Consider the following 24,824-nt stretch of genomic DNA (forward strand, 5'->3'; position numbering starts at 1 on the left):
ACGATGGCTCATGAGGAAATGAGTCCCAGACCATCGCGCCAACGCCATGTTTGACTGCTGTGATATTCCATCATGTTTGATGGAAGACCTTCCAGAAAGTTCTGCTTCTGTCTCTGAGTATTATCCAGATGTTTGTTGGCAGATGTGAGACCAGCATTTGTGTTCTCCTGGGACTCTCTCATGGAGGTCATTTTTGCCCCGCCTCTTTCTTATGGTTGAATCATGACCTCTGACCTTAACTGAGCTGAGTGAGGCCTGCAGGTCTTTAGATGTTGTTCTGCATTCTTCTTTGACCTCATGAATGAGTTGTCGATGGACTCTTGGAGTAATTTTGGTAGACCGCTCAGTCGCTCCCGGGAATCTTCAGCACTGTTCCAGGTTTCCTCCATGTGTGGCTCTCACTGCAGTCTCACAGCCTTACACGTCTCTGTAACCTTTCAGACTGTTTGTTTCGCAGCTCTTCCTTTAGATTGTGCTGCTTTGAAGTCTTTTAGCCTGCTTCACTTTAAAAACTGAACTTATTATTCAGGTTACATTTGTCTAATATTAAAATGTGTTTGATGATCTGAGACGCATGTTAGTGTGGCAAATATGTTATTCTTTACATTGGTAGTTGCTTCAGTCTCTTCTCTGGGAGTTGAGAAAAGTTTGTCTCTGGTCCCAACTATTTTTTGTGACTAGCGTGAAGACGCAGAATGTCGCCATCTGGTCACCATGTCGCTTTCAGAGCGGACGCAGCTCCAGAGAGGCTGAAGAGCAGAGCCACAGCTCCTTCACATCACAGCGAGCCCCCTGGACACGTCCTTGGTGAGGTCTCTCATCTGGTATGGGATGCCTCCTTATTACAATCTTTTATTCATCACTTTAATGTTGTTTTATTATTTCTCAATCAGAGTTGGGAGACTTCAGAGTGCTCCACAAAAGGGCGACAGGACGATGACAAGACAGGTCAAATATGAAAAGCAAAGCAATTTAAAAACACACGACTCGAAAAATAAACAGGCAGGAAAATTAATTGTGAAACCAATAAAACAGTCATTTTGAAGCAGATAATACCATTTCATGGGCTTTTCTTCTCCTGGCATGTCTCAGCTTGGCTCGTGTAATGACTGAATAATTTTTCTGTCAGTGCTCGGGCGTTTTAGCTCCTTGTTGACAAAGAAATCTCGACTGCTGGATTTGATGAAAGTCATATGAAAGGCAATAAGAGAGATGGAAATGAGTTTTCTTTTGGCTGGCTTAATGACAGCAACTCTGAGCACAAAAGCAAATGTGGCTGAGGTGGGTGTTATTCAGACGACTAAGAGTGCTTTTAAGAAGTGACTCCTTTGCTTCCAACAGAGCCACATTTCTTCTTTAATGCAGGAGCTTAATAAAGGCAGGAAAATAGGAAGACAGCCTTTGATGGAGCAGAGTGGGTCAGAAAAATTTCCTGGAAGTGGACTTTTACAAAAACACGTCAGTGTGTCGACTCTGTGAAAGTCCCATCTGCAGCACACGTGTTTGGTCATTCCACTAATTTCTGTTGACGTCAAAGCAGAAGTTTCAAATTTTATCTCTGCTGCATTATCTGAGCGCCACACACAATCGACCATATGACGTTTGGTACAAATTGGTCTTTGTAGTTCTTGTTACAGCTGGAGCTGCATGCTGGAGAGTCGGAAGGCAATCAGCCTTTGTTTATAACACAGATATGTGAAAACTTCTCTCCTTGTTTGGTGTGTGTGCACTAAATAATTTATTCTAGTACATCAAAATAAAAGAGCTCAAGACTTACAGTTTTTTCTGATTGCTTAAGCACATTTTTTGCACAAGGTAGGCTATGTCAGTTTGAGCTCATACTTCTGTCATAGATCCATAAGCATAGACGGATCCAAACTTCAAGCACTGGTGTTTATTCACACACATCAAAACAAACACAAGTGTTTATTTCCAAGTATAGGATAATTTGCAATCGCCATAATGACTATATGGGTTACTTGGTCTGCAGTGAACATGCTTCCTCTGCCCCCAGCATCTGGTCATCTAGCAATTCTGTAAAGTAACAATTTCAGTATTTTTACATCAATGGTATTGGTGTGTTTCTCATTGGCATATGGCAGTGCTACAAATCTTTGTGCGAAGTGACTGTACTAACCGATTCTCATTTCAAGATGTCCTTATGGTACTTGCTACAGTGTAGCGGCTCGAGTTAGGCTGGACCCGTTGGCCAGCTTCCCTCAGGGTCATTCCACGGTTGATTACATGGTCCACTATTGTAGCTCTGATGTCATCAGCAATTCTATTTCTTACTCTTCCTACCCTTCCTCTCCCCCCTCCTCTCCCCCCTCCTCGTCCTCCTCTCCCCCCGTCCTCGTCCTCCTCTCCCCCCTCCTCGTCCTCCTCTTGCTCCTCCTTGTCCTTGTCGTCCTCTTCATCCTACTTCTTCACCTCCACGTCCTCTTCCTCGGCCTCCTCTACTTCTCACTCTTTCTGCTCCCTCCATTGTACTCCGCACACACAGCTTACCTGTATTATAGTGCTTAGGCTGATTGCAAAGTGAACTAATTATCTAAAAAAGTTTTCACATGTGACAGTGTGCCAGACAGTTGGCAAATTAGTGTTAATGATAGCCATACATGTGTATACTTTTGCTAGGAGTGTGTTGGAAATTTGGTAATTGAGTGTTGTGCAGTGAATTGTGCCTACAGTTTTGCAAAGTGTGTGTTACAAAATTGCAAACTGAGTGCAAAGCAGTTTTTGTGCTTTTAGTTTTGCAAACTCAGTGAGTGGTTTTGCTATAAGTCTGAATAGTTTTAGAGATTGTGCTACAGGAATCACAGTTAGGGTTTAAGCATTCAGAAAAAACTGTAACACCAAGAAGACCAAGGAGCTCATCGTGGACTACAGGAGGAATGCTGACCCACATCCACCCATCCACATTAAGGGGACGGCTGTGGAGCGTGTGAGCAGCTTCAAGTTCCTGGGAGTCCACATCTCCAAGGATCTCATCTGGACGACCAACTGCTCCAAGCTGGTCAAGAAGGCTCACCAGCGCCTCTTCTTCTTGAGGACTCTGAGGAAGAACCACCTGTCCTCAGACATCCTGGTGGACTTCTATCGCTGCACCATCGAGAGCATCCTGACCAACTGTATAACAGTCTGGTACGGGAACTGCTCTGCCTCGGACCGGAAGGCGTTACAGAGGGTTGTGAAAACTGCCCAGCGCATCGCTGGAGCACCACTTCCTGCCATAAAAGACATCTACAGGAAGCGGTGTCTGAAAAGGGCTGGGAAAATCATCAAAGACCCCAGTCACCCATCACATGGACTCTTCACCCTCCTTTTTTTTTTTTTTTTTTTTTTTTTTTTTCTTAAATGACATCAGAAACAGCAGTATGCGACATTACGTGATGGCAGAGCTTCAGTTCATCCTTTGTCATTTTTTTTTTTTTTAAATAAATAGGACAGGGGGAATGAATGAGAGAAAGAGGGGGAGAGAAAGAAAGAAAACCAAAGGGGAGGAGAGACGGTGAGACTCTTCACCCTCCTGCCCTCTGGGAGGCGCTACAGGAGCCTCTGGACTAAGACCACCAGGTACCGGAACAGCTTCTTCCCCACAGCTGTCAGACTCCTGAACTCTGCCTCCTGACATCTGACCCACGTTAACACATGGACTGAACATACACACACAGACAATGGACAACTGTACCCTCAAACACACAATAATAACATGGACTGAACCACCACTCACAACCACTAGCACTTTATATAGCCTCTTAACTGCACTACTGTATAGTTCTGTGTAAATAATCATTCTGTACATACGATAATTTTTAATCCTACAACTGTTTCTAACTTGCATAGTTCACATTTCTGTATAACTGTATATCTCAGATTCTGTATAGTTTTTTTATTTCATATTTATATCCTGTTCATTGCCTGTACATAGCTTGTACTCAATACAGCCTGTACATATTTATAGTTATAGAATATTCACAACATACTCCATACCGTGTACATTATAACATACCATAATAGACCCATTTCTGTAATATACTTACATATCTATATTATTGCTAATATATATTGTAATATATCTATATCAATAAAGCACTTCTGGATGGATGCAAACTGCATTTCGTTGTCCTGTACCTGTGCATGTGCAATGACAATAAAGTTGAATTCTATTCTATTCTATTCTATTCTAAAATCCTTTCATTTGTAATTGGATGTTACTGAGCACTTTTATTTGTGTCTGTGTGATGCTCCCATAAAGTGTCACGTATCATCACTTCTTGGTCCAAAAATCAGCAGCAGTCTATGGTTATTGAAGACAGAGTCGTCTTGTTTGAATAAACTTTATTGTGCTGCCAGCGGACATAGTGCTCGCTCCACACCGCGGCTAATTGAGAAGCCAAGACATTGCCACGTCTCTCAGCAGGAAGTTTGAGCTCACGCTACGTACCAACCTGCGAGCTAAAGGGTTTTCTTAGCTGAATTTATTTCTCACTGGAACTGTGCAGTGTTAGAAAGTTCTGAAAGATCTTCATGGGTTCAGTGTTGTGAAGTTCTGCAGTAAACAGGGATGTAAAGCTTCAGTAAACGACATAAAAGGTTCAGGAGTCTCATAAAAGCCTTGTTTGCATGGAAGAGCCCATTTCTGCTCGCCGACACGCCACTGGGGATTTAGCAGGCGGGAAAAAATACGAGCTAATGCCCTCATCCAAGAGACAAAGATCCCAATAAAACTGTCAGGAGGTGTTCTACCTGTGCTGCAGGTGTGTGTGTGTGACGAGGTCACGCTTCACCATCATTACGTCATCTCTAAATCCTTTGATCCGACTGTGAACAGCTGATGCCTGGTCAGGCCTCAGAGGCATGCTGTGTGTGTGTGTGTGTGTGTGTGTGTGTGTGTGTGTGTGTGTGTGTGTGTGTGTGTGTGCACCAAATGTGCCAATATATCAAAGAGGCAGATGGTGCTGAAGCAGGAGGTACAAGACCCTGCCCACAACGCATGTGTGTGTGTGTTTGGGCACAGCAGGGCCCAGGAAACAAGAAGCACACTCCCAGCTAATCTGCTCCTCTAACATGTACAACACACTGTCCGTCTGTCTTCTGTGTGTGTGTGTGTGTGCGCAGCGTTAATGATGATCAAAAACATGAAATAACTGAAATGATGTGAAATCACATTAAATCAACTTTCTGCTGTCGGCTGAATCAGAGCTGAACTCTGATGAAACAGCAGTGAAATAAAGATCAATGTGTCTGCAGTAGAATTACAGCCAATATTACTATTGTTACCTTAAATATGTGGATATTTAAAGTAAAAACAAAGTTGTGTTAAGAAGTATTGATGCAGTCATCAGGGTCATGAATGTCAGGGTCATCTTTGAACTGTTCTTTTCCCAGAGTGGAATGATTGAAACAGCAGACATCTTTAATTACATTAAAAAAGAAGAATTGGTTTTATAAGTTTGGTTTTATGCTGAATTTTCTCTGGTCCACACAAAGCATACACACTTACATATTTGGTTAATTGTTCAGGGTTCAGGTCCGTGCACAGGAGAACGTGGACTTGGTGGAATTTTCTAGCAGCTCACCTGGACTGTGACAGCTACACTGTGGATAGTGATCCTGGTGTTTCAGCAGTTTCCAGCTCATGTCAGGTTAGAGCCTTGGTGGTTCCTGGGTTATCGTGAAACAGCAGAATGACAGTAAGGATCTTCTTCCAGACCTCAGCACAGCAGGCACACATTTGCGTAACTTTGTTGATAGTTTGAAGTGATGATCTTTAAAGCATTTATTGCTTATCCAACACGAAGGTCGTCTTGTTGCTACCTGGGTTTGTTTCAGAACAAACGTTCTGGGTCCTGCTGGACTTGCAGAGTTCAGAAGCACAAATTTAGAGCTGTTATTCAGCAGTGAGCAGCATAAAGTGAATACATCTGGGTCTAAGTGCACACACAGCCTAGAGTATGTTGATTGTGGTCATGCATGGAGAAAAGGAAGAAAAACAGTCTGATGTTTGTTGTGTGAGCTTTTCAAACGACGAGTGCAGCTAATTTAATCAGCACAGAGCCAGCATGGTGACAGTAAAGCAGCAGAGAGAGGAGAGGATCAAATGGCATGCACTTTGTTTAAATTTGTTCCCTTTTTATCACGAGGTGGAAATGTGAGACGCTCTGCTATCTCAAGCCACAGGAGATGCGTTGTTCTGAATGCTTCTCTTCATATCTCATGCTGTCAGACTTTAAGTTTTGGAAGCTGTGCTGCAGAGTTTGGTCCAGCAGGCTGAATGTAGAAACTTGTGTCTAATCGAGAGTACAAACCATCACCGAGGCACGGCACAGAGTACAAAGGCCTAAACTGTGGGGCTGTGCGATGCTTCACATTAATGTCGGACCCCCTGCCGGCAGCAGTGTTTTGTTCAGTGTGCCTCAGGCTTCTTCTTTCATATCAGTCAAAATCTGATTTATGCAAACGATGATGAAACCTGGTGCCATTTGGTGTTGTTTGACGACTGCCTGAATCCTGCTTCAGTGAACGACAACTATATGAAAAATGCTGTTAAGATGGTGAGATTCAGTCCTTTAAGTTTGCACAGTTTGCACAGTTTGCATGCTTTGTAACCAGTGGAGAACATTGTGTATTCACTGAAAGTTAACTGTGTTTGTCCAGGCAGCTGGAGCGTGGGCAGGTGATAAGCAGAAACACGGCAGTATTTCTTATGTTACAGAGGGGCCCGGGCGAGGACATGATAACTCCTGAAAGAGCGTCTTTGTCTGATAGTGGAGCGGAGTATCAAAGTGATGAACCTACAGAGAAACAAGACTTTTGTGTGCTGAAACCTTGAAAGCTTTAAGCTGTCAGGAGCAGGCGCACACACACACACACACACACACACACACACACACACACACACACACACACACAACTGTGTTTTTAGTAAGATTTTCATTTTGTGCTGCTGGCTCTGCTAAGGAGGCTGTATATTCACTTTTATTGGTTTGTGTCTTAGTTTGGAGGCTGTCAGACATCCATGTCTGACATACATAAAAGTTTCCTCGTTATGCATAAGGTCAGGGGAAAGAGTGCAACAGTACCCCTGACATTTGACCAGAAGGCTGGATTTCACATCTCATCCTGGAACGTTTTTGCATTTCGGGTAGACTCATTGCTTACTCAATTCTAACCAGCCAGTTTTTGTGTGGAACCAAAGAAAATGGTTTTGGTTAAAATGCACATTTTTACAACACTGATCACAGTTACAGCCAGACACAAGAGTGTGCTTATTGGGAACCTTTTATACCTTTTATCTATTATTATTTATTAATTTAACTTTATTTTTCCACTGAGATCAAAAGAGAGACTGAAGTATCACCAGTGTCCCGTCATCACCACCGTCCTCCTTCACTATTCTCTCTGCGCTCCATCAGTCGATGTGGCTCCTTTGGTTCCTCGGTACAGATATTCAGCAGGAGTTGTTTCTCATTGAGATCTGATCTGTTTCAGTGTTCCTGTAACTTTTTAACAGTATACTTTTATAATTATGATGAAACTAAAAACTATGTAGGCCTAACTGAGCCTAATAATTAGCTGGCATCGTTATCTGTTTCTCAAAAACAGCTTCCAAATGTGTGATGTGGCTTGGCCCACTCTTGACGTTTCAGCTTGTGTGTCATTAGACCACACCCCTTCTCATTACAGAGATGCACATCACCTAATATGCTTAATTGGTAGTAGGCTTTCGAGCCTATATAGCTTGGAGTAAGACAACATGCATGAAGAGGATGATGTGGACAAAATACTCATTTGCCTAATAATTCTGCACTCCCTGTAGTACGATGCCTGTGCTTGTGCAGGCGTCATTCTAGCGATAAATACCTTCACCTTATTCGATCTGTAATGAGGTGTCAGACATATTAGTAATAGTGAGATTATCATGAGTGTAAAATCAACTGCTGTATGTGGCAGCGTGCACACCGTAAACAGAACGCATGGTGAGGAGCCGCTGGGCACGTGCAACGTTATTCTCTGAAACACACAACAGTGATCAACCAATCAGAAGCAGAGGTTTAAAAATACTCCACAAAGCAAGCCAGGTTTTAGCTCAACTTTGTCCTCTCTGTCTCCTACCTTTTGCTTTTCATTTCCTTCTCTCGTTATTTATTTATGATTTTAAGATGAGAACTTGTTCTCGTGCATTTTCACGTTTTAACGGTTTGTTTTTCAACTTTTCCCATTTCACTCATGGTTGTTAAGTGTCACTCAGGAGGCATGGGGTCAATCGTATGAATATTAAGTACGTTCCTCCATCAGATTACCTTTAGTTTGAATGAATCTCATATTTCCCTGTGCCAAATCCTTGAGATGATGGCAGGTATAAATATTGATGTTTATGGTTCTGGCTGCTGTCGGCGTTGTTGTTCGCATAACATCCTAGCATGGTGCCGATGATTATACACCACAGTGACATGTTTAACAACCTCAGAGACACAGTGCGCTGCCTCCCTGCACAACACAAACACCCAGAGAGATGCCGTGTTCACAACAACACGTCCACAAACTCCACAAATAAACAGCACGCCCATATGTATGCTAATATTAGTAGGGAGAAAACTGTGATTTCACAGCTGAATAAATGATTTGCTTCCTATTTGATCTGTAAAATTTCTCCTCTATACTCAAGGGGTGGTTTTTATTTCTCTCCATCTGCTCATTGGCTTCCACTTATTCCTTGAGTTATTCCCTCAGTCTCTCAGCAAGCGAGTTATGCTTGGAAAGAGGGAAGAACCAAAAGATGGAGAGAGCAGAGGAGAAAGGGCTCGCTGAAGGAGAAGAGGATTTTTTTCCAAACTCTGTGTTATTGGAATGAAAAAGAGATGTTCCTAATGTGGGAAAATCCTCTGACATCTGTGCAGGCAGTGAGATGACACAGGCAGTTGAAATCTTTGACCTTATGCTTATTTGGTTATCTCTCCGTTACGAGCTAACAAACATGAAGCTTTACAAGCTAAGGACTCGATGACGCGATGAGTCAAGGATCCATCTGAAAGACCAAAAGTAGAAACGATTATTAAAAAGAAACAAAAAAGTCAAACTGCTGACAGTAAGATTAGTCTGCTGTACTGGCTGAGCTGCACTTGGAGAGATCATTAATCACTGAAAATTTGCTATTATCACTTCTGATTAGATTATCAGACTGAATATAAAAGATGTCTGTACTCCTGTGCCGCCATCCACATGTCAAAGAGGCCACGCCCCTAATAATGAAAACAGGTGAGTTTTCATTATTATCTCCTTGGTGGCCGCTTATCGGGGCCTGGAGCCTGGGGCTCGCTCGGGCCACTTCGGAGGTGGGGTGCCCTCGGCCTCTCGGCCTGGGGCTCGGTCACTCAGGCACGGCTGGCTGCCGGCGGAGCTCACGGGCGCGTCACTGCAACCCCCCCTGGCTTCTGCTCCGCGGCTGCTGAGTGAGCCCTCATCTGGGACTCTCCTCAGCTCTTTCTGGGACAGTGGCGCGGCTGCCCCTCTGTTGGTCTTCCTTGGTCTCTTGTGTTCTGGGGGCCTCTGGATGTCTGGAGTTTTGATCTCCTCCATACCTGCTTCATGCCCTGGAGGACGGGGCTGTGGCCCCCCCCACACCCTCTAGCAGATCATTACATGAAGGAACCTTTTAAAAAAAACCCAAAAAAAACAAGCGCGTCCATGCTCACAGGTGTACACACGGGTGATCACACCCACAAACTACACCCTTTTTGGCTCCTACCTCAAAGCACACTGTGTTTTGTTGATCTTATGTGCTGCACAATAATGTTTAATATTTAGTATTTACTGTCATATTCCCATATATCATTGTGATGTTGTTTATTCTATTACTCTTGTTCTCTTCTGCTTGTTTTCTTTTTTCTTTCTCAGCAGGTGATCCAGGTGATCGATATATGCATTTTTTTTTTCTGCTCATTCTGTTGGTTTTTGTTTTTTGCCCTTCTCCCCCGTCCCTCTTCTCAGCTGTTTCTCTTTCCCTCTTTCTTTCTCTCCCTCTTTCCCCCAGTCAAGTCTGTCCCGTATTCAGCAAGTGAAAATAAAATAAACAATAAAAGGTGAATCAAATGGACCATTACGGCAAGGCTGGGATGGTCAATTTGGTAAAGTAAATCCGTTGGGCATCTTTCTTTGCCTTTAGACAACAATTCTGATGGCAAAAGAGGGACAGGCGAAAAAAAAAAAAGAAAAAGAAAAAGAAAAAAAGAAAACAGGTGAGTTATAAAAACATTTGCAGTTGTGATGAAGGTGGAAAATACTTACAGAGGCTGCTGTAAAGTTTTACCATGGGAGTCTATAGGGACTGCATCACTGCTGCCTCTGCTGAATATTAGAAGAACTGCAGGTTTTAATGATTCGTGTTTGAGCCCTGGAGGCTGCAGATGTTGCTACTTTTATACGACAAAATTGACATCGGTAAGACCAAAGAAAGATCAAATTATGAATGAGAAACACAAATAATATTCTTTTAGATGCTTCTTTGCAAACAAATATTATACTATTATTATAGAGCGGGATAACATGCAGACCTCATGTATCAGTCTGTTGGAGAAGGAGCTCTAGTCTCTCTGTCTGTGCAGTGAGCGGCTCAGAGGGCGGTCAGGATACAATACAATACAATTTTATTTATATAGCACATTTAAAAAACCACAGGTATGCCAAAGTGCTTCACAGAATGAGTTAAGAGCAGTAATAAATACAAATATAAAATACAAATGAAATATACTAACAGGCGGGTGACATAACTAACCAATAATACACCAGGCATAGTAGGCACCAGTGAAGTCCACACAAAATGCTGAAGGTTAAAACATTATAAACATTAACAAAGTGATAAAGATAAGTTCCAGTACACTAAAAATGTGGGCTCTGGGAGGCGGGGAAAGCAAGGCTAAACAAATAAGTTTTTAATCGACATTTAAAAGATTGAATAGACTACTTGCACTAGGGCATGTGACGTATTTCCGTTTCCAAATAGTACCGCTTGTGCGTTTCCGGTACGTTTGCTTATCTATCGGTAGCTATGCTAATGTCGCTTCAGAATGAGTATAAAAAGGAAAGTATTTAAAACAGAACATTTTCAAAAACAGGAGAAGAAATACTCCGAGCATTGCTGTGTCCCACTTTGTTCAGCTTCAGCCAAATTTAACGGCATACTAAGTTTTCATGCCTTTCCGACCCATTCCGACTTGAGAAGACAATGGCCGGTAAACATACGCCGGGATCATTTCACGATCACCTCTCACACCAGGGTCTGCTGCAGACACTTTGCCAGTGATCAACTCATAGAGCCAACAACCCTCGATGGTCGAAGGAGGCTTATTAAAGGTGCTGTACCAACACTTTTTGAGTGGAATGGCTATAAAGTTGAACCACCGCGGCGTAGTGTTTGGGAGAGAACGGAGCGACGCCCTGAACTAGTTCCTCCTGACGATCAAGAAGAGCAAAGTCTTACAAGAGATCATGACTACTGCTCAGTCCCTGAGCCGTCTGCATTGGACATATCTGCATCAGCTGCAGAAGACCTGTCCAAAGACGTGGAGACTCTGAGGAAGGAAATACAGGAGTTACGTGTCCAGCGAGAATTTGGGTTACAGCGTTTTGCTGGCTCCGACACTGACATCCGATTCTATACCAGGTACACCTAAGTTCTATTCAAGCTAACTGTTTAAAATATACCAAGGTCACCATCAGTTAAATTTCGAAAGTTTTTCCAGTCTTAATGAAAACAAAATAGAAATTTACTTTTTCTCTGCTGATTGTATGTTTTATGTAGATGCTTTAGTATTTAAACGATATCCTAATGCTACAGGTAAAATACAACACCAAATACTCTTAATCAGACTATTTTATACAGCATTCCATTAGCATATTTGTCACAGTTCACATTATTTTTATGTCAGTGTGTAATGTTAATTAATGATTGACACGATGTATGGCTCTCTCGTGAATAGATTTCCAAGCTATGATCATTTGATGGCATTCTGGGTTTTGATTGAGCCTTGCATCTATAAAATGATCCGGGTTTCAAGAGCCAAGTCAGCTGCCAATCGGAACGAAGAAGTGTTGACACGTGCACGCACATCAACAGTAGGTTATGGGTTTGTTGGTAGTTAGAACTAGAGGTGTAATGTTATTGTATTTATGTACAATAACATTACATTATGTACAGTAGCATACATACACAGGTGTATGTATGCTAGACTCAGTATCCTTTACATACATACACCTGTGCACTACAGCACCTCATTGTTTACCCCATGGTACAGTATGGTATGCCTAACCATTACAAAACATTTAGCCAAGAAAAGAATAATTTTACTAGTTCATAGCTTAAGGAGTAACATTTTCCCTTTTGTTTTCACCTTCCAGAGGCAGCTGCTACAGCCAATTGACGAGTTTTTTCTTTTCCTGGTTTTCCTGTCAGTTGGTTTGAAGGAGAGGGACCTGGCACACCGATTTAACATACACCAGTCCACAGTGAGCCGCATTATTGCAACATGGACAAATTTTCTTGCCACTGCACTGGGGTCTCAGTGCATCTGGCTTACACGTGAAGAAGTGCAAGCTTACCTCCCTGAGGAATTCAAAGATTTCTCAGACACCCAGATGATCCTTGACTGTACAGAGCTGAGGTGTCAGACACCATCCTCACCACTTCTCCAAAGTGAAATGTACTCTTCGTACAAATCCCACTGTACGATGAAAGCCCTGGTTGGCATAGCTCCACATGGTCCAGTGACATTCATCTCTAATCTGTATGCTGGTTCGGTTAGTGACAAGGAACTATTCAAACAATCAGGCATTGCTGAGAAGTTGACTGAAGACATGGCAGTGATGGTAGATAAGGGCTTCCTAATCACTGATTGTTGTAAATGCAAAGTGTACTGCCCACCTTTTCTATCTAAGCAGAAGCAGATGCCAGCATACCAGGTTAAGGAGACGCAGGCCATAGCCAGACTCAGGGTACATGTGGAGCGAGTCATTAGGAGGATCAAACAGAACAAACTTTTTGATAGCATCATTACCATGTCACATGTTTATAATATCAACCAACTGTTTGCAGTGGCATGTATGCTGTCAAATTACCAGAACACAGCATTAGTTAAAAAATGGGTTAAGTGAGACAAGATGGATTTTTCCCAAGACACCAGTGCCAGTAACTTATGGAAAATGACCTGCAGCTGAGGCCACTACAGTTGCATTTCTTCCTTCTCAGCTGACAATACTTGATTACAGAAATGGTACTTGAGTGCTGATAGTTGAGTTTCAGTTATTGATAATTCAAATTCATTGCAAATGTTTAATGTTAATAATACTGTTTAATTATATTACTATATTACTATTCAGATTCAACAAAACTGTTTATCAAAATTATAAAGTAAATCACTAAATCGTTTTAAAACCATAAGTGACATTGAGCTTTTGGAACATCAAAAATACCATTTATCATTTTCTACAGTTCAGTTGTGTTATTGTCTAAATGTATATCAGTATGCTAGGCATGGAGTTTTAAATACTTACCGTGTAAATAAGTTCTGCACAAATTCAACGTTTTAATGTGTGTTTTTAAAAATTAAATTGATGCCATTGCTTAAATAACAGTTTATTGATGTCACATAAAGGTAAAATGTAACAACAAAAGAATTCATGAAATATATTGAAAATAAAACATCAGTTATTTTGTTCCAGCCAGCCTGAAGGATCTGTTTTTCTTTTTGCTATGTTTTTACTGTTCATTTTTTCAAACACAGGTATCTTGGCATATATATGTAAAAAAAAGAAATAGTCTGCCTTTTCTCTGATTGCATTGTGCACATCTGTATCCATGTATATTCTTTGCACTAGGTAGTCCTCTTGTGCCCACACAACAAAGTCACACCACTGCATCCCACTGATGAGCAGTTGTCCTTGCACTTGCCAGTAATATGCGTGGCTCTTTTTTTAGTTTAGGGGTACCACATTCCATCTGCACATATTTGCAGTCAATAAAGTTTTGTACATTGGGACATTTGAATTCGACGAAGCCAAACTGGGGGTATTCATTGGGGTCAAAAACAACACCATCAGGAGATGCAGCAAGCAATGGGGTGAATGACCAGACCACAGGGTGAGTAGTTAACATTCATTAGCCTACTATACTCTGCTGCTATTGCAGGCTCCATCTCAGTTCCTCTCCTCATGTCTGCTGTCTGCCTTGTTCCCTTCAATATACGCTCTGCTAGTGACTCGGCCGAGCTCTGGCCTCTGACGTGACACACCTCCCGAAACCTAGAGGCAGTCACTCTGGGCCTGCGGAGCTGATGCCACTCAGACGAAGAGCTTTGCTCACGTGTAGCTTCCTCTATTTTGTGAGCCATTTCCAGAGTTACAGACAAGCTTTTCAGATGCAGAAGCTCTTCTTCTGAGCACACAAACACACAATCTGATGGCAAGATGTCATACCCCTCCAGAGGCAAGTGCGGTGTTGGTGGTGCATCGCGGTGTAGTGTGATGTACCGGGTTGTCAAAACCGGCTGCTGATATGACAGAACACTGCCCTCCTGCACCAGCCCAAAGCCACTTTCCACAAGGGGCTTGTCAGGTCTCATGTTCATTGTGGTCACAAGTGGCCTGTCCTCAATATTAAATTTTGCATATGCCTCCGTTATTCTGAACAAGCAGGGATCTGGTAACGGACCCACCATGCCTCTGTAGAAGCCACTCCTAAAGAAAACATCAATGACAATAATGTAAGGAAGAAGGTTGTTATACTGAACAACAACTAAACTAAAAACTAAAAGGTGTAAAACAGTGGTGCATAAGTTAGAGACTGGGATGTATATGTACATGACTGAGTTAGCCGTCTTCAGAAAGTGTAATGTTGTATGTAAATTAATACCTATTCTGACACATGTATGTATGAACAAATAGCAACATACATTTGTAACACGTGAAACCAAATTTTACAAATGTAATTACCGTACTCCAGTCTGGGCCATCCTATTTGGTACCGGCTTAGTGAAGATCATGGAGTTGATGGGTCCTGGCTTCACACCCTAACAGAAGACACATTTACTATGGATGGTGTTGCTGTTCATATGTAAACATGGACTAATTCAAAAACTTTAACCTCATTTAAATTACCACTGTCCGTGGCTTGTGCCATTGCTGTTCAGATTCTGTGCAGCTATGCACAGGGGGGACAACCGGCACTCTGAGTTGTGAGTAGTGTGCTGTTTGGAAGAGCAATGCCACTGTGTGATTGCACATAACAGCGCCTGCCACACAGGAGCACTGGCTATGTGTCAGTATCACCGGCGATGAATCCAGAAGCTTAATCTAAGAAGAAAGAACGAAAATTAAAAATGTAACATCTTCATGGAAGAGCCGAACAGGAACATAGTTCAGTGTTATGGTTACGCACCCTCCTGAATGCTTAGTGTTTCCTTCTCTCCCTATTAAAACAACTTAACCATGCTTGATAACTGTAATAACTTAGATTGTGTATATTTGCAGTATTAACTTGTTGTCAAATGTTTCTGATCACCCAAACACACGTTGATTTAACTATCTGACTAGTCAAAGGAAAACATTCAAGTTGATGGGCCTTTAGGAATGAACTTAACTAATGCTTAAATGAACTGAACCCCACTGAACGGGGATTAACAACTTTACACAGCTTCCTGCCTACACTTAGTCTGTGTGGTGCCTCACTCTTCCTCATTGACCTGTAGCACAGGGCTCTCACACCGACCTCCCCTGACAACCTGTCTTTATTGGACACTGAATAAAGATACAAGTACCATTAGCATTATTTCTGTATTACTCATTTCAGCATGTCTTAAACATATATATTTTACACTTAGCAAGAGTAGCATTAGGTAGTTAACTACCTCCATAGTTAGCCAACTACCTAACGCCATTATAACAGTGTCTAACTACAAAAGTGACATTAGTTAAGAAAACCTCAACTATAGTTTAGGACGACATAAAACACCGTTTAAGAAAACATGTAATGTAGAGAACTGACATCAAATGAAGGACATAGCGGAGTAACGTAGTGTTTGCATTTGACGTTAGCTAGCGTTTCTTTGTCGGTTAATTTACGTTTTCTTACCTTCGTAGTTGTGTATATATGATGCAGCATATAACTTAAATCCTTTATCTAATTTGCTGGCGGGGGTAGTCATCACTCTGCAAATCCGATGAACATCGGTGATGTTCAATTTTGGGAGCTCTTGTAGGCAGCGAGTGTAGAACGTCGCCATGGTTTAACCGCACCGGAAGCACTGGGGCAGGACTACATAGAACGCGGAAGTGTTAGTGCAAGTAGTCCATTGAATCAGACGCCCAAATAGCTAGGGGGAGGTTATTCCAGAGGTAGGGTGCGACAGCGGCGAATGCGCGGTCACCTCTGGTCTTTAGCCGAGATCTAGGTCGCACCAGGAGCATTTGGCCTGCTGATCTAAGCGCTCTCCCAGGGATATAAAAGCTGAGGAGATCCGTAAGATAGCTGGGCATGGTGTTATTTATGATTTTAAAAGTGAGCAATAAGATTTTGAAATCAATACGAAATTTAATAGGGAGCCAGTGCAGGTCGGAAAGAACTGAAGTAATAGACTCAAACCTGCCAGTTCCAGGTAAGAGACACGCAGCCGCATTTTGAACGAGCTGCAGTTTGTGAACAAGGGCAGAATGGAGACCACTATAAAGGGAATTACAATAATCTAACCTTGATGTAACAAAGGCATGGATAAGTTTCTCCAGGTCCTTACGTGGTATGTAGGGCTTGGCCTTAGAGATTAGACGTAGTTGATTGAAACTCGATTTAACTACGGAGGACACATGTTTGTCCAACTTGAAGGAACTGTCCAAGACAACACCCAGGTTCCTCACAGTGTCAGAAAGAGAGTCAGCAAAGGGCCCAAAAATACCAATTAGTTCAGCCCGAGAGAAGGGAGTATCAAAGATTACAATTTCAGTCTTCTTATCATTTAGAATGAGAGAATTGCTCAGTAGCCAGTTTTTAACTTCCATCCATACAATCAAAGAAGTGTTGCAATGACGATGTGACATCCTCAGCTAGTTCAAAATAGATTTGAATGTCATCCGCATAAAAGTGAAAAGAAAAGTTGTATTTATCAAAGATTCGGCCCAAGGGTAACAAGTATAAAGAGAACAGCATGGGACCCAGAATAGACCCCTGGAGGACACCAGAGGTAACAGGGGCAATGGAGGAGGCGTAGGTACCCAATGGTGACAGAAAAGGACCTTTCTGAGGTCTTAAACCAGCTAAGGTTTCAGATCATAGGATGATCTATGATGGAGAACAGTTTGTTCAGTAACCTCCTCGACACGCAGCACAGGTCCTCAGAACCTGGGGCTGATGCCGTTAGGACCTCCTGCCCTGCTCTGGTGTAGTTTCTCCAGCTGTTGCCTGCCCACAGCCAAGCAGGGGTGTGATCCACAGAGTTCACATGGGAGGACAAAAACCAGTGAAAGTGTGGAGGCAGCAGAGGTCTGTGAACTAAACCTGTTGAAATCATTCAGCCCCTTTGATCTCCAACCCTCTCCAGGCTGCCCGCTGCCTCCTGTACCAGTTCTTGCAGTCCTTGCAGTCCTTCACCTTCATCCTTAAGCTGTGCTCCTCAGGTTGTTCCCATCTCCAGACCTGAAGACATTCTTCATTTTGTCGCATTAAATCCGTCTTTTACGTCACTGACACAAGACAGGCGCCAATTATCAGCGCTGGAGAAGCGCCTGAGAAGACATCGCGAACGCTTCCTGGTCATCCAGTGTAGATGTTAGTGAAACTGTTGGGAAGACAACGTTGGAGAAATGTGAACATTTTATTTGTACTGTATAATCTGCAGATTCTGACAGAAATCTGCAACTATCCTTTGAAGCACCACTCCTCTCTAAAACAGCAATAATGATCATTATTAGGTTATCTACATTATTATGTAAATAACAAAATAACTTAAACGTAAAGTCCGAAGTCTTTATATTAAGGGCCATCAGTCAAATAATATTGTTTGGTCTGGGTCTAAACAGAGCACGTTGTGTGTGACATCTTTTGCGCATGCGGGCCGCTTTGAGCGTTCACACTAGAGCACGTTTGCTGTCACATTTTATTTGTAGTGTGAACAAGCAGACAAAAAAATCGGATTTGATCAAAAAATCGGAATTGAGCATTAAGACCTGCAGTGTGAACGTAGCCTTACAATCCGATTTTACTGTTCTCAAAGCAGGACACATTCCCACGGCTGGTGCAATGTTGTGTTCACAGGATTTGATGTGTGATACAATCGAACTGTTACCACATGTCCTCCCCATGTGGGCCTCAGCCTCATCTGGATAAAGGCTGTCATTTAACAAGAGGTAAATACTTCAGTGTCAGTGGGAGTAGATTATCATCAGATCTGCTCGGGGGAGGGGGACGGTGGTGGTGGGGTGTATGCATTAGCAGCGTTTGCTCTGTTTCCTCTGGCGGAACAGCTGACTGCTGGTAAAAAGCTGATGGTGCTGGTGATGTTCTGGTTAAGCTCACCAGTAAAGGCAAACACACTCTGATCTAAAAGTCAAGTTTCATGTTTAACACTGAGATTTCTAACAAATGCTGTGAGCATGTGTGAGCCTCATCAGGCAGCTCAGCAAGGTGGGAACAAACGGGGGTGCAGGGTCCGGGGGGGGGGGGGTTACTGTTTCACAACATGAGAGAGTGGGGGAGGCAATGGAAACCTGAGACACACGTCAGGGTCGCTGAAAGCTTTTCCTCTGTGTGTGTGTGTGTGTGTGTGTGGGTGTGTGTAAGGAGTTCACACACACCCACACACTGATTTCCACAGTGAAAAAAACCTCCAGGAGATTGAAAGACAAGGCTGATGGCAGGAATGCTGGTATCACTCTGATCGCTGTGTCTCATGAGAGTTCACAGATGAATACCTCAGGAACTCAAACACACTGAAGCATCAGTGCACCCAGCGGCAGAGCTCCAGAGGAGAAACGTGGACTCGATGTCAACCGGTCAGGGCGGCCTCGAAGCTTGTCCCTGTGTTTGACCGAGCAAACACTGTGTGAGGGTGTGTGTGAGAGAGATATACAAGTTAGACTGACACCCCTCCTCCCAGCTCCTGTCCTTCTCCCGACCCTGGATTTCCTGTCACCTGTGTGAGGAGAGAGAGAGCCGGAGTGAGCTTGTTGACAGATGCGTTGACAGGTTTCGGGTGGGGTCAGCTGAGGACAGTTGGAGGCCCTGCAGCCTTGCTCCATCCCTGCACCTGCAGGCCGGTTTTGGCCAGTGTGTTTGTGGCAACGGGTTTCCTTTCACTACTCACCGATCTGGAGGCAACAGCGAGGAACTGAACCTATGAACTCGGAGCTGTCCCAGAGATCACGCCGATGAGTCTTTCATAACACGACAGTTTAACCCACGGCTGCAGCACGAGATTCACTGAAGTAATTTACAAACCAATTTTATTCATTCATCTGCTCATCTACTCCGATAAATTCATAGGTTAACAGTGTAAACCAAACATATGTATGGTTTACACTGCTTACACTGGACATGGTGATGGAGTATGGTCACACACACACACACATTACATTGAGTGTGTGTATTGTTGCTACTAAACAACAAATGACTGAGACAAGCCTGAGACACTGAGCTCATTCTGTGGATGAACACACACACACACACACACACACACACACACACACACACACACACACACACACACACACACACACAGGCTCAGCTGTGTTTTTTCAGTGCGTTTCCAGAGGATCAAAGGTTTAGAGTCAAACTGCACTCAGAAAATCTTTCACAGATTAAAGTGAATCCGAGTAATTGCAGTGGGACTAAACGTTACGACGGTGTTGGGGCCACATTAAGGAGAACACATGAGGAGGAAACGACTTCAATTTTAGTCTCTTTGACTTTTCTCTGAAACGTTTTCTTTAGATGTGAAAAAAAGGACCTCTCCCTCATTCCCAGCATTTCATCTTTGTTATTTTTTTTAGAAGAATTCCTTCATTTTCCCTTAATGTGGACCTAATCTTCTATTTTAAACGGGCAGTTAAAAATAATGTCGAATGTATAGAAAAAAAGCAAAGCATGCAAAACCAAATAAAGAATAGTCAATAAGCAAAAGTGTCACTCCATGAAAAATTAGCCTGAGCTCCCCAGAATCAGCTGATTTTCATATACAGCTTTAAATGTTTCATTTACCTTCATACTATGAGCACACACAGACGGGTGTCAACTGAGAAACAGCTTTAATACTGTGAAGCCACTAAAGCTTAGTGGGACAAGTCAACAACGGGAGACCATATATCCCAAAGATAATGAGGGACGTGGGAACAGGTGGGGAAAACAGCTACAAACACAAGAAGAAACGCTTACCAAAATAAAACAGGAAGAGACACAACGGAACACAAAAAGACAAAAAGACAAAGGTGAAGACTGAAAAGACAGAAATGAGGGAGGCGGGAAAAAAGCCACAAACCAGACTGAAACCAGGAGCAGAAGCTGAAATACAAACGACACAAACCAGGGCCTGCTGTAAGAAAACAGTCACAGGGACAGCTGAACATTCAGTGCTGCACTTTGTAGACGCTCCCTGCAAACAGTCCAGAGGTGTTAGTGGATATGAGAGGATGGGGTATGAGTTTTCACCCCAGAATTTTAAATTTGTGCATTTATTCCCAAAAAAAGAAGCCATGATGATTTTTTTCTTGTAAGCTTGCTTGTTTTTTTTCATGAAAGTGTCTTTTTTCACAATAATCTGTTGTTTTAAAAAAATAATAATAATAATTTAGCCTTTTTTTCATGTAAATTTCACTTTTTTTCAAAATAAAAGCCACTAAGACTCACATTAACACATTAAAGTTTTGGTGTTTGGGGCTAGGACACAGGCTTATTTTAAAATGAATGTGTGGATGTCAACATGCTGGAGTGCAGAGACGTGAGTCTCTGTTAAATATGTGTCCCTCTCTTTCTGTATCTAAATCAGTCAGACACTCTCATCGCTGATCCAGAGCCTGAAAAATTTTTTTTACACATATTTTAGTCATGAAACATGAAACTTCAGACATGTTGACACTGCTGTGTGATTGAGTGAATGCGTGTTTCTGTGCAGAGGCGTCAGTATGCACGGGTCAATACAGTAGCTCTGAAAACGAATGTCACTCCACTCCTGGCAGACACGTTGATATGGTAAATATTGGAGGAAAGGCAAATGACGCATGTTCTACACCAACAGCCTGCAGAAGTGTGAACTCCACCAAAATGTGTCTGCTTAACCTCAAATGACTTGATCTGTCACACTGGTGGAACGTAAACAGGGACAAAATAGTAAAGGTGACTCTGACCAATGGTACAGACAGCAGATGAGTTTAATAAAAAGGTCATAAAAATGCTTTGTTCATGTAAAAGTTAAAAACATTTCTGGCCCAGTTTGGTCTGATATCCTCGATAAATATGGCTGAAAACATCTGCATCTGTAAAGACATTCCTGCTGTCTAATGTCTGACGGTTTAGTTTACATTAAAAGTTAGAGTTACAGTTACAGTTAGAGTTTAACACAAGATTCATGTTCCACCTACAGGACATTGACTTTATGATTACATATGACTTCGATATACTGCATCAATGAACTTAATACTTGACAAAACATGACAAAAAATGGGTGGGACCAGAGATGGGCAGTAACGCGTTACTGTAATCCGATTACTTTTTTCAAGTAACGAGTAAAGTAAGGGATTACTATTGCAAAAACGGTAATTAGATTACCGTTACTTTCCCGTAAGCCTGCAGATCAACAATGGATAATATATTGAGTGCGGCAGATAGTATGAGCGTGCAGCGTTTAAAGCGTGGAAGTACTGACCTTACTTTGAGTTTGATTCCATAAAAAGTGACAAAAACATTAGCGTCCATCGTGCGTGGGAAGAAAACTTCTTTTTGCAGCGAAAAAAACCGCTAAACTTCCGAGCAAGCACCGAGTGCGCTACGACGTAATGGGAAACTCACAGAGAAACTCGCAGATTCTTTAACTGACCGCGGCACACCTGCACCAGGGCAAACCTCCGCCTGCCCCACTCCTGCTTTACAGGTGAAAATAGAGCAACGGGACCGCTGAGTCTTTGACTTTATTTATTTTCTGCTGTTTTACTTGCATCTATTTGAAAGAGTGAGTGTAAGCACAAAAAAATATATTTTATGTGCTGGAATGTGCAGAAAATAGGTTTAAATGTTAAACAAATTTCTTCCAGTCAGAGAATGTTGCATATAATAAAAATTTTTGCTTGATGCATAAAGTTAAAAGATTAAAACTAATAAAACAGGTTTTAAAAAGAGACTTTTCCATTTGATTACATTTTGTATGATGGATTATGCAGAAAAAGTAGAATTGGGCTGAAAGATCTATCGCTTTATCACCTCTTCAGGTTGTAAATCGTGTTTTTAAAAAGTAACTAAGTAATTAAGTAATTACTTTTGAAAATAAGTAATCAGTAAAGTACATATATATATATATATATATATATATAGATAGATAGATAGATAGATAGATAGATAGATAGATAGATAGATAGATAGATAGATAGATAGATAGATAGATAGATAGATAGATAGATAGATAGATAGATAGATAGATAGATAGATAGATAGATATACACACACTAACTACACAAGATCTGTGCTAAGCGTTGCAAATCTGCAAAACAGAATTGTTAACGTATTAATTTTAATTTCAATTCAGGTTTGATTTTTTTTTTTTGTGCGCAACGCAGATTTTCTGTGCAGAGACCGTGCCAGCAGTGTGCAATTGCGCATGTGCGCAGCTTAGAGGGAACATTGGTGGGACCTGAGATAAACTCCTCTAAACTGCCAGGATGCTGTTGATGAAATACGGTAGGAAATACATTAGATGTTACCCAGGCAACAGGTACAAGTGACCAGCTTCAAAAAGATGTGCAGTGAGCCAGAGCAGACGCCCGCGCTACACTGTTACAGGGCAGGCTCAGGGATGGGCTGTTGTAAAGGCCGAGTGGGTTTTCCATCAGTGCACCAAACAGAACTGGAGATGGTGTCTTAAATGTGGCCATGAGTGATGAGGCTGTGATACTGATACTTGTGTCGGGATGAATATGTAAACGTTAAAGTGGTGGACTGAACAGCGTGAGATGGCAGCGGGATGCATAAGGTGGATCTGAGCTTTCATTTCCTCCAGGCTCTCCTGCCCTCTGTCCAGCTTCACCTGCTGCCAGTGGCTTCCTGCCCACCTTCTGTTGGTGTTTATTTCTAGCTCAGACCTCCTCCCTCCTTTTCTCCTCTGTTCATCTGTCTTCCTTGCCTTTCCTCCCCCTCGTCGCCCCCTCCATCTCCACCTTCACCTCTTCGTAGTTCACATTTTCGATCTCATTCATTTTGTCCCTCTGTCACCAGCCCTTTCTCCCCTCTGTGACCTGTTTTCCATTCTCTCTTTGCTTTCTAACTCCCTGCTCACATTTCTCACTGTCACTCTTTCCTCATTGGCATTTGTTCCACACATTGTTTACCTTCCTCCCCCTGCTGCCATCTTTTTTTTCATTTCTCTATCTCACCTTTGACGCTCTTTTTTCTCCTTCTCCAACTTTATCCTCTGTTACCTCATTGCTTCTGTGTTTCTTCAGTCTGTCCAACCTTGGCCTGGAAATCCTGGACATGGCCCCGGGGAAACTTCTGCTCACCTTCTGATGCAGCACTAAAGCGAGGACAGTAGTACAAAGCTCTGTATATACATATACATGTATATGCGCACCAATAGTGAGCAACACTAACTTAAATTAGCCCAAACAATTTAGTCTATTAATCACTAATATCAGCATAGAACCGGCACAGCACAGACTGGAACACAGACTTCAGTTAAAATTTGTTTTATTTATATAGCGCCAAATCACAACAAAAGTCGCCTCAAGGTGCTTTATATTGTACAGTAGATACAGAGAAAAACCCAACACCAATTCTCAACACCAATGAACCCAATTCAGGGAATTTAAAATAGAAAGTAGCTCGTCCACAGAAGGACTGGTAGCTCCCCTTACGATAAGGGTTCAGATCGCGCGAACAGGTGTGGGATTAGAGCTCTGGGTAGCTCCCCAACTGGGTCTAGACTGGGTCTAGAGAGTATTTTAAATTCAGGGAATTTAAAATAGAAAGTAGCTCGTCCACAGAAGGACTGGTAGCTCCCCTTACGATAAGGGTTCAGATCGCGCGAACAGGTGTGGGATTAGAGCTCTGGGTAGCTCCCCATCTGGGTCTAGACTGGGTCTAGAGAGTATTTTAAATTCAGGGAATTTAAAATAGAAAGTAGCTCGTCCACAGAAGGACTGGTAGCTCCCCTTACGATAAGGGTTCAGATCGCGCGAACAGGTGTGGGATTAGAGCTCTGGGTAGCTCCCCAACTGGGTCTAGACTGGGTCTAGAGAGTATTTTAAATTCAGGGAATTTAAAATAGAAAGTAGCTCGTCCACAGAAGGACTGGTAGCTCCCCTTACGATAAGGGTTCAGATCGCGCGAACAGGTGTGAAATGTGTGTGTTTAGTTAGTTTGTTTGTTTGCTTGTTTTAATCAATTTTAAATCATGCTTTTTATTTGCTTTTGTTTCTAATGTCTCTGTAAAGCACTTTGAATCACCTTGTTGTTGAATTGTGCTATACAAATAAATTTGCCTTGCCTTGCCTTGCCAACAATCATATGACCCCCTATGAGCAAGCACTTTGGCGACAGTGGGAAGGAAAAACTCCCTTTTAACAGGAAGAAACCTCCAGCA

At 42.4% G+C, this 24,824-nt stretch overlaps 3 protein-coding genes across 3 annotated transcripts; 2 read left to right on the plus strand and 1 right to left on the minus strand.

The window, feature by feature from the left end:
- Nucleotides 1–10,965: 10,965 nt before the first annotated feature.
- On the plus strand, nucleotides 10,966–12,144 carry LOC147337418 (uncharacterized). The gene is made up of 2 exons (XM_086264837.1): nucleotides 10,966–11,665; nucleotides 11,982–12,144. The coding sequence occupies exons 1-2, from the start codon at nucleotides 11,070–11,072 to the stop codon at nucleotides 12,142–12,144; spliced, it is 759 nt and encodes a 252-aa protein (XP_086120963.1). The 5' UTR covers nucleotides 10,966–11,069.
- Nucleotides 12,145–12,202: 58 nt separating this feature from the next.
- Nucleotides 12,203–13,507, plus strand: LOC147337419 (uncharacterized). The gene has a single exon (XM_086304978.1). It carries the CDS (start codon nucleotides 12,220–12,222, stop codon nucleotides 13,150–13,152), a length of 933 nt encoding a protein of 310 aa, XP_086161104.1. The 5' UTR covers nucleotides 12,203–12,219; the 3' UTR covers nucleotides 13,153–13,507.
- Nucleotides 13,508–13,686: 179 nt separating this feature from the next.
- LOC147337420 (uncharacterized) lies at nucleotides 13,687–15,175 on the minus strand. The gene is made up of 3 exons (XM_086264851.1): nucleotides 15,140–15,175; nucleotides 14,989–15,065; nucleotides 13,687–14,733 (listed from the first exon to the last, which is right to left on the minus strand). The coding sequence occupies exons 1-3, from the start codon at nucleotides 15,173–15,175 to the stop codon at nucleotides 14,094–14,096; spliced, it is 753 nt and encodes a 250-aa protein (XP_086120977.1). The 3' UTR covers nucleotides 13,687–14,093.
- Between the last annotated feature and the right edge of the window lie 9,649 nt (nucleotides 15,176–24,824).

The sequence above is a fragment of the Aulonocara sp. 'chitande type north' Nkhata Bay genome, linkage group LG2, assembly GCF_057382095.1.
Source record: "Aulonocara sp. 'chitande type north' Nkhata Bay isolate Kocher_YH1m ecotype deep benthic linkage group LG2, A_spYH_male_GT1.1, whole genome shotgun sequence".
NCBI classification, from domain to species: Eukaryota; Metazoa; Chordata; class Actinopteri; order Cichliformes; family Cichlidae; genus Aulonocara; species Aulonocara sp. 'chitande type north' Nkhata Bay.

Coding starts and splice junctions, on each gene's coding strand:
- LOC147337420 (XM_086264851.1), bottom strand. CDS start 15,175: ATGGCACAAGCCACGGACAGTGGTAATTTAAATGAG. Junction 15,066..15,139: donor ACAGTGGTAATTTAAATGAG/GTTAAAGTTTTT, acceptor GTCTTCTGTTAG/GGTGTGAAGCCAGGACCCAT. Junction 14,734..14,988: donor ATGGCCCAGACTGGAGTACG/GTAATTACATTT, acceptor TGTTTTCTTTAG/GAGTGGCTTCTACAGAGGCA.
- LOC147337419 (XM_086304978.1), top strand. CDS start 12,220: ATGTATGCTAGACTCAGTATCCTTTACATACATACACCTGTGCACTAC.
- LOC147337418 (XM_086264837.1), top strand. CDS start 11,070: ATGAGTATAAAAAGGAAAGTATTTAAAACAGAACATTTTCAAAAACAG. Junction 11,666..11,981: donor GACATCCGATTCTATACCAG/GTACACCTAAGT, acceptor TCTCGTGAATAG/ATTTCCAAGCTATGATCATT.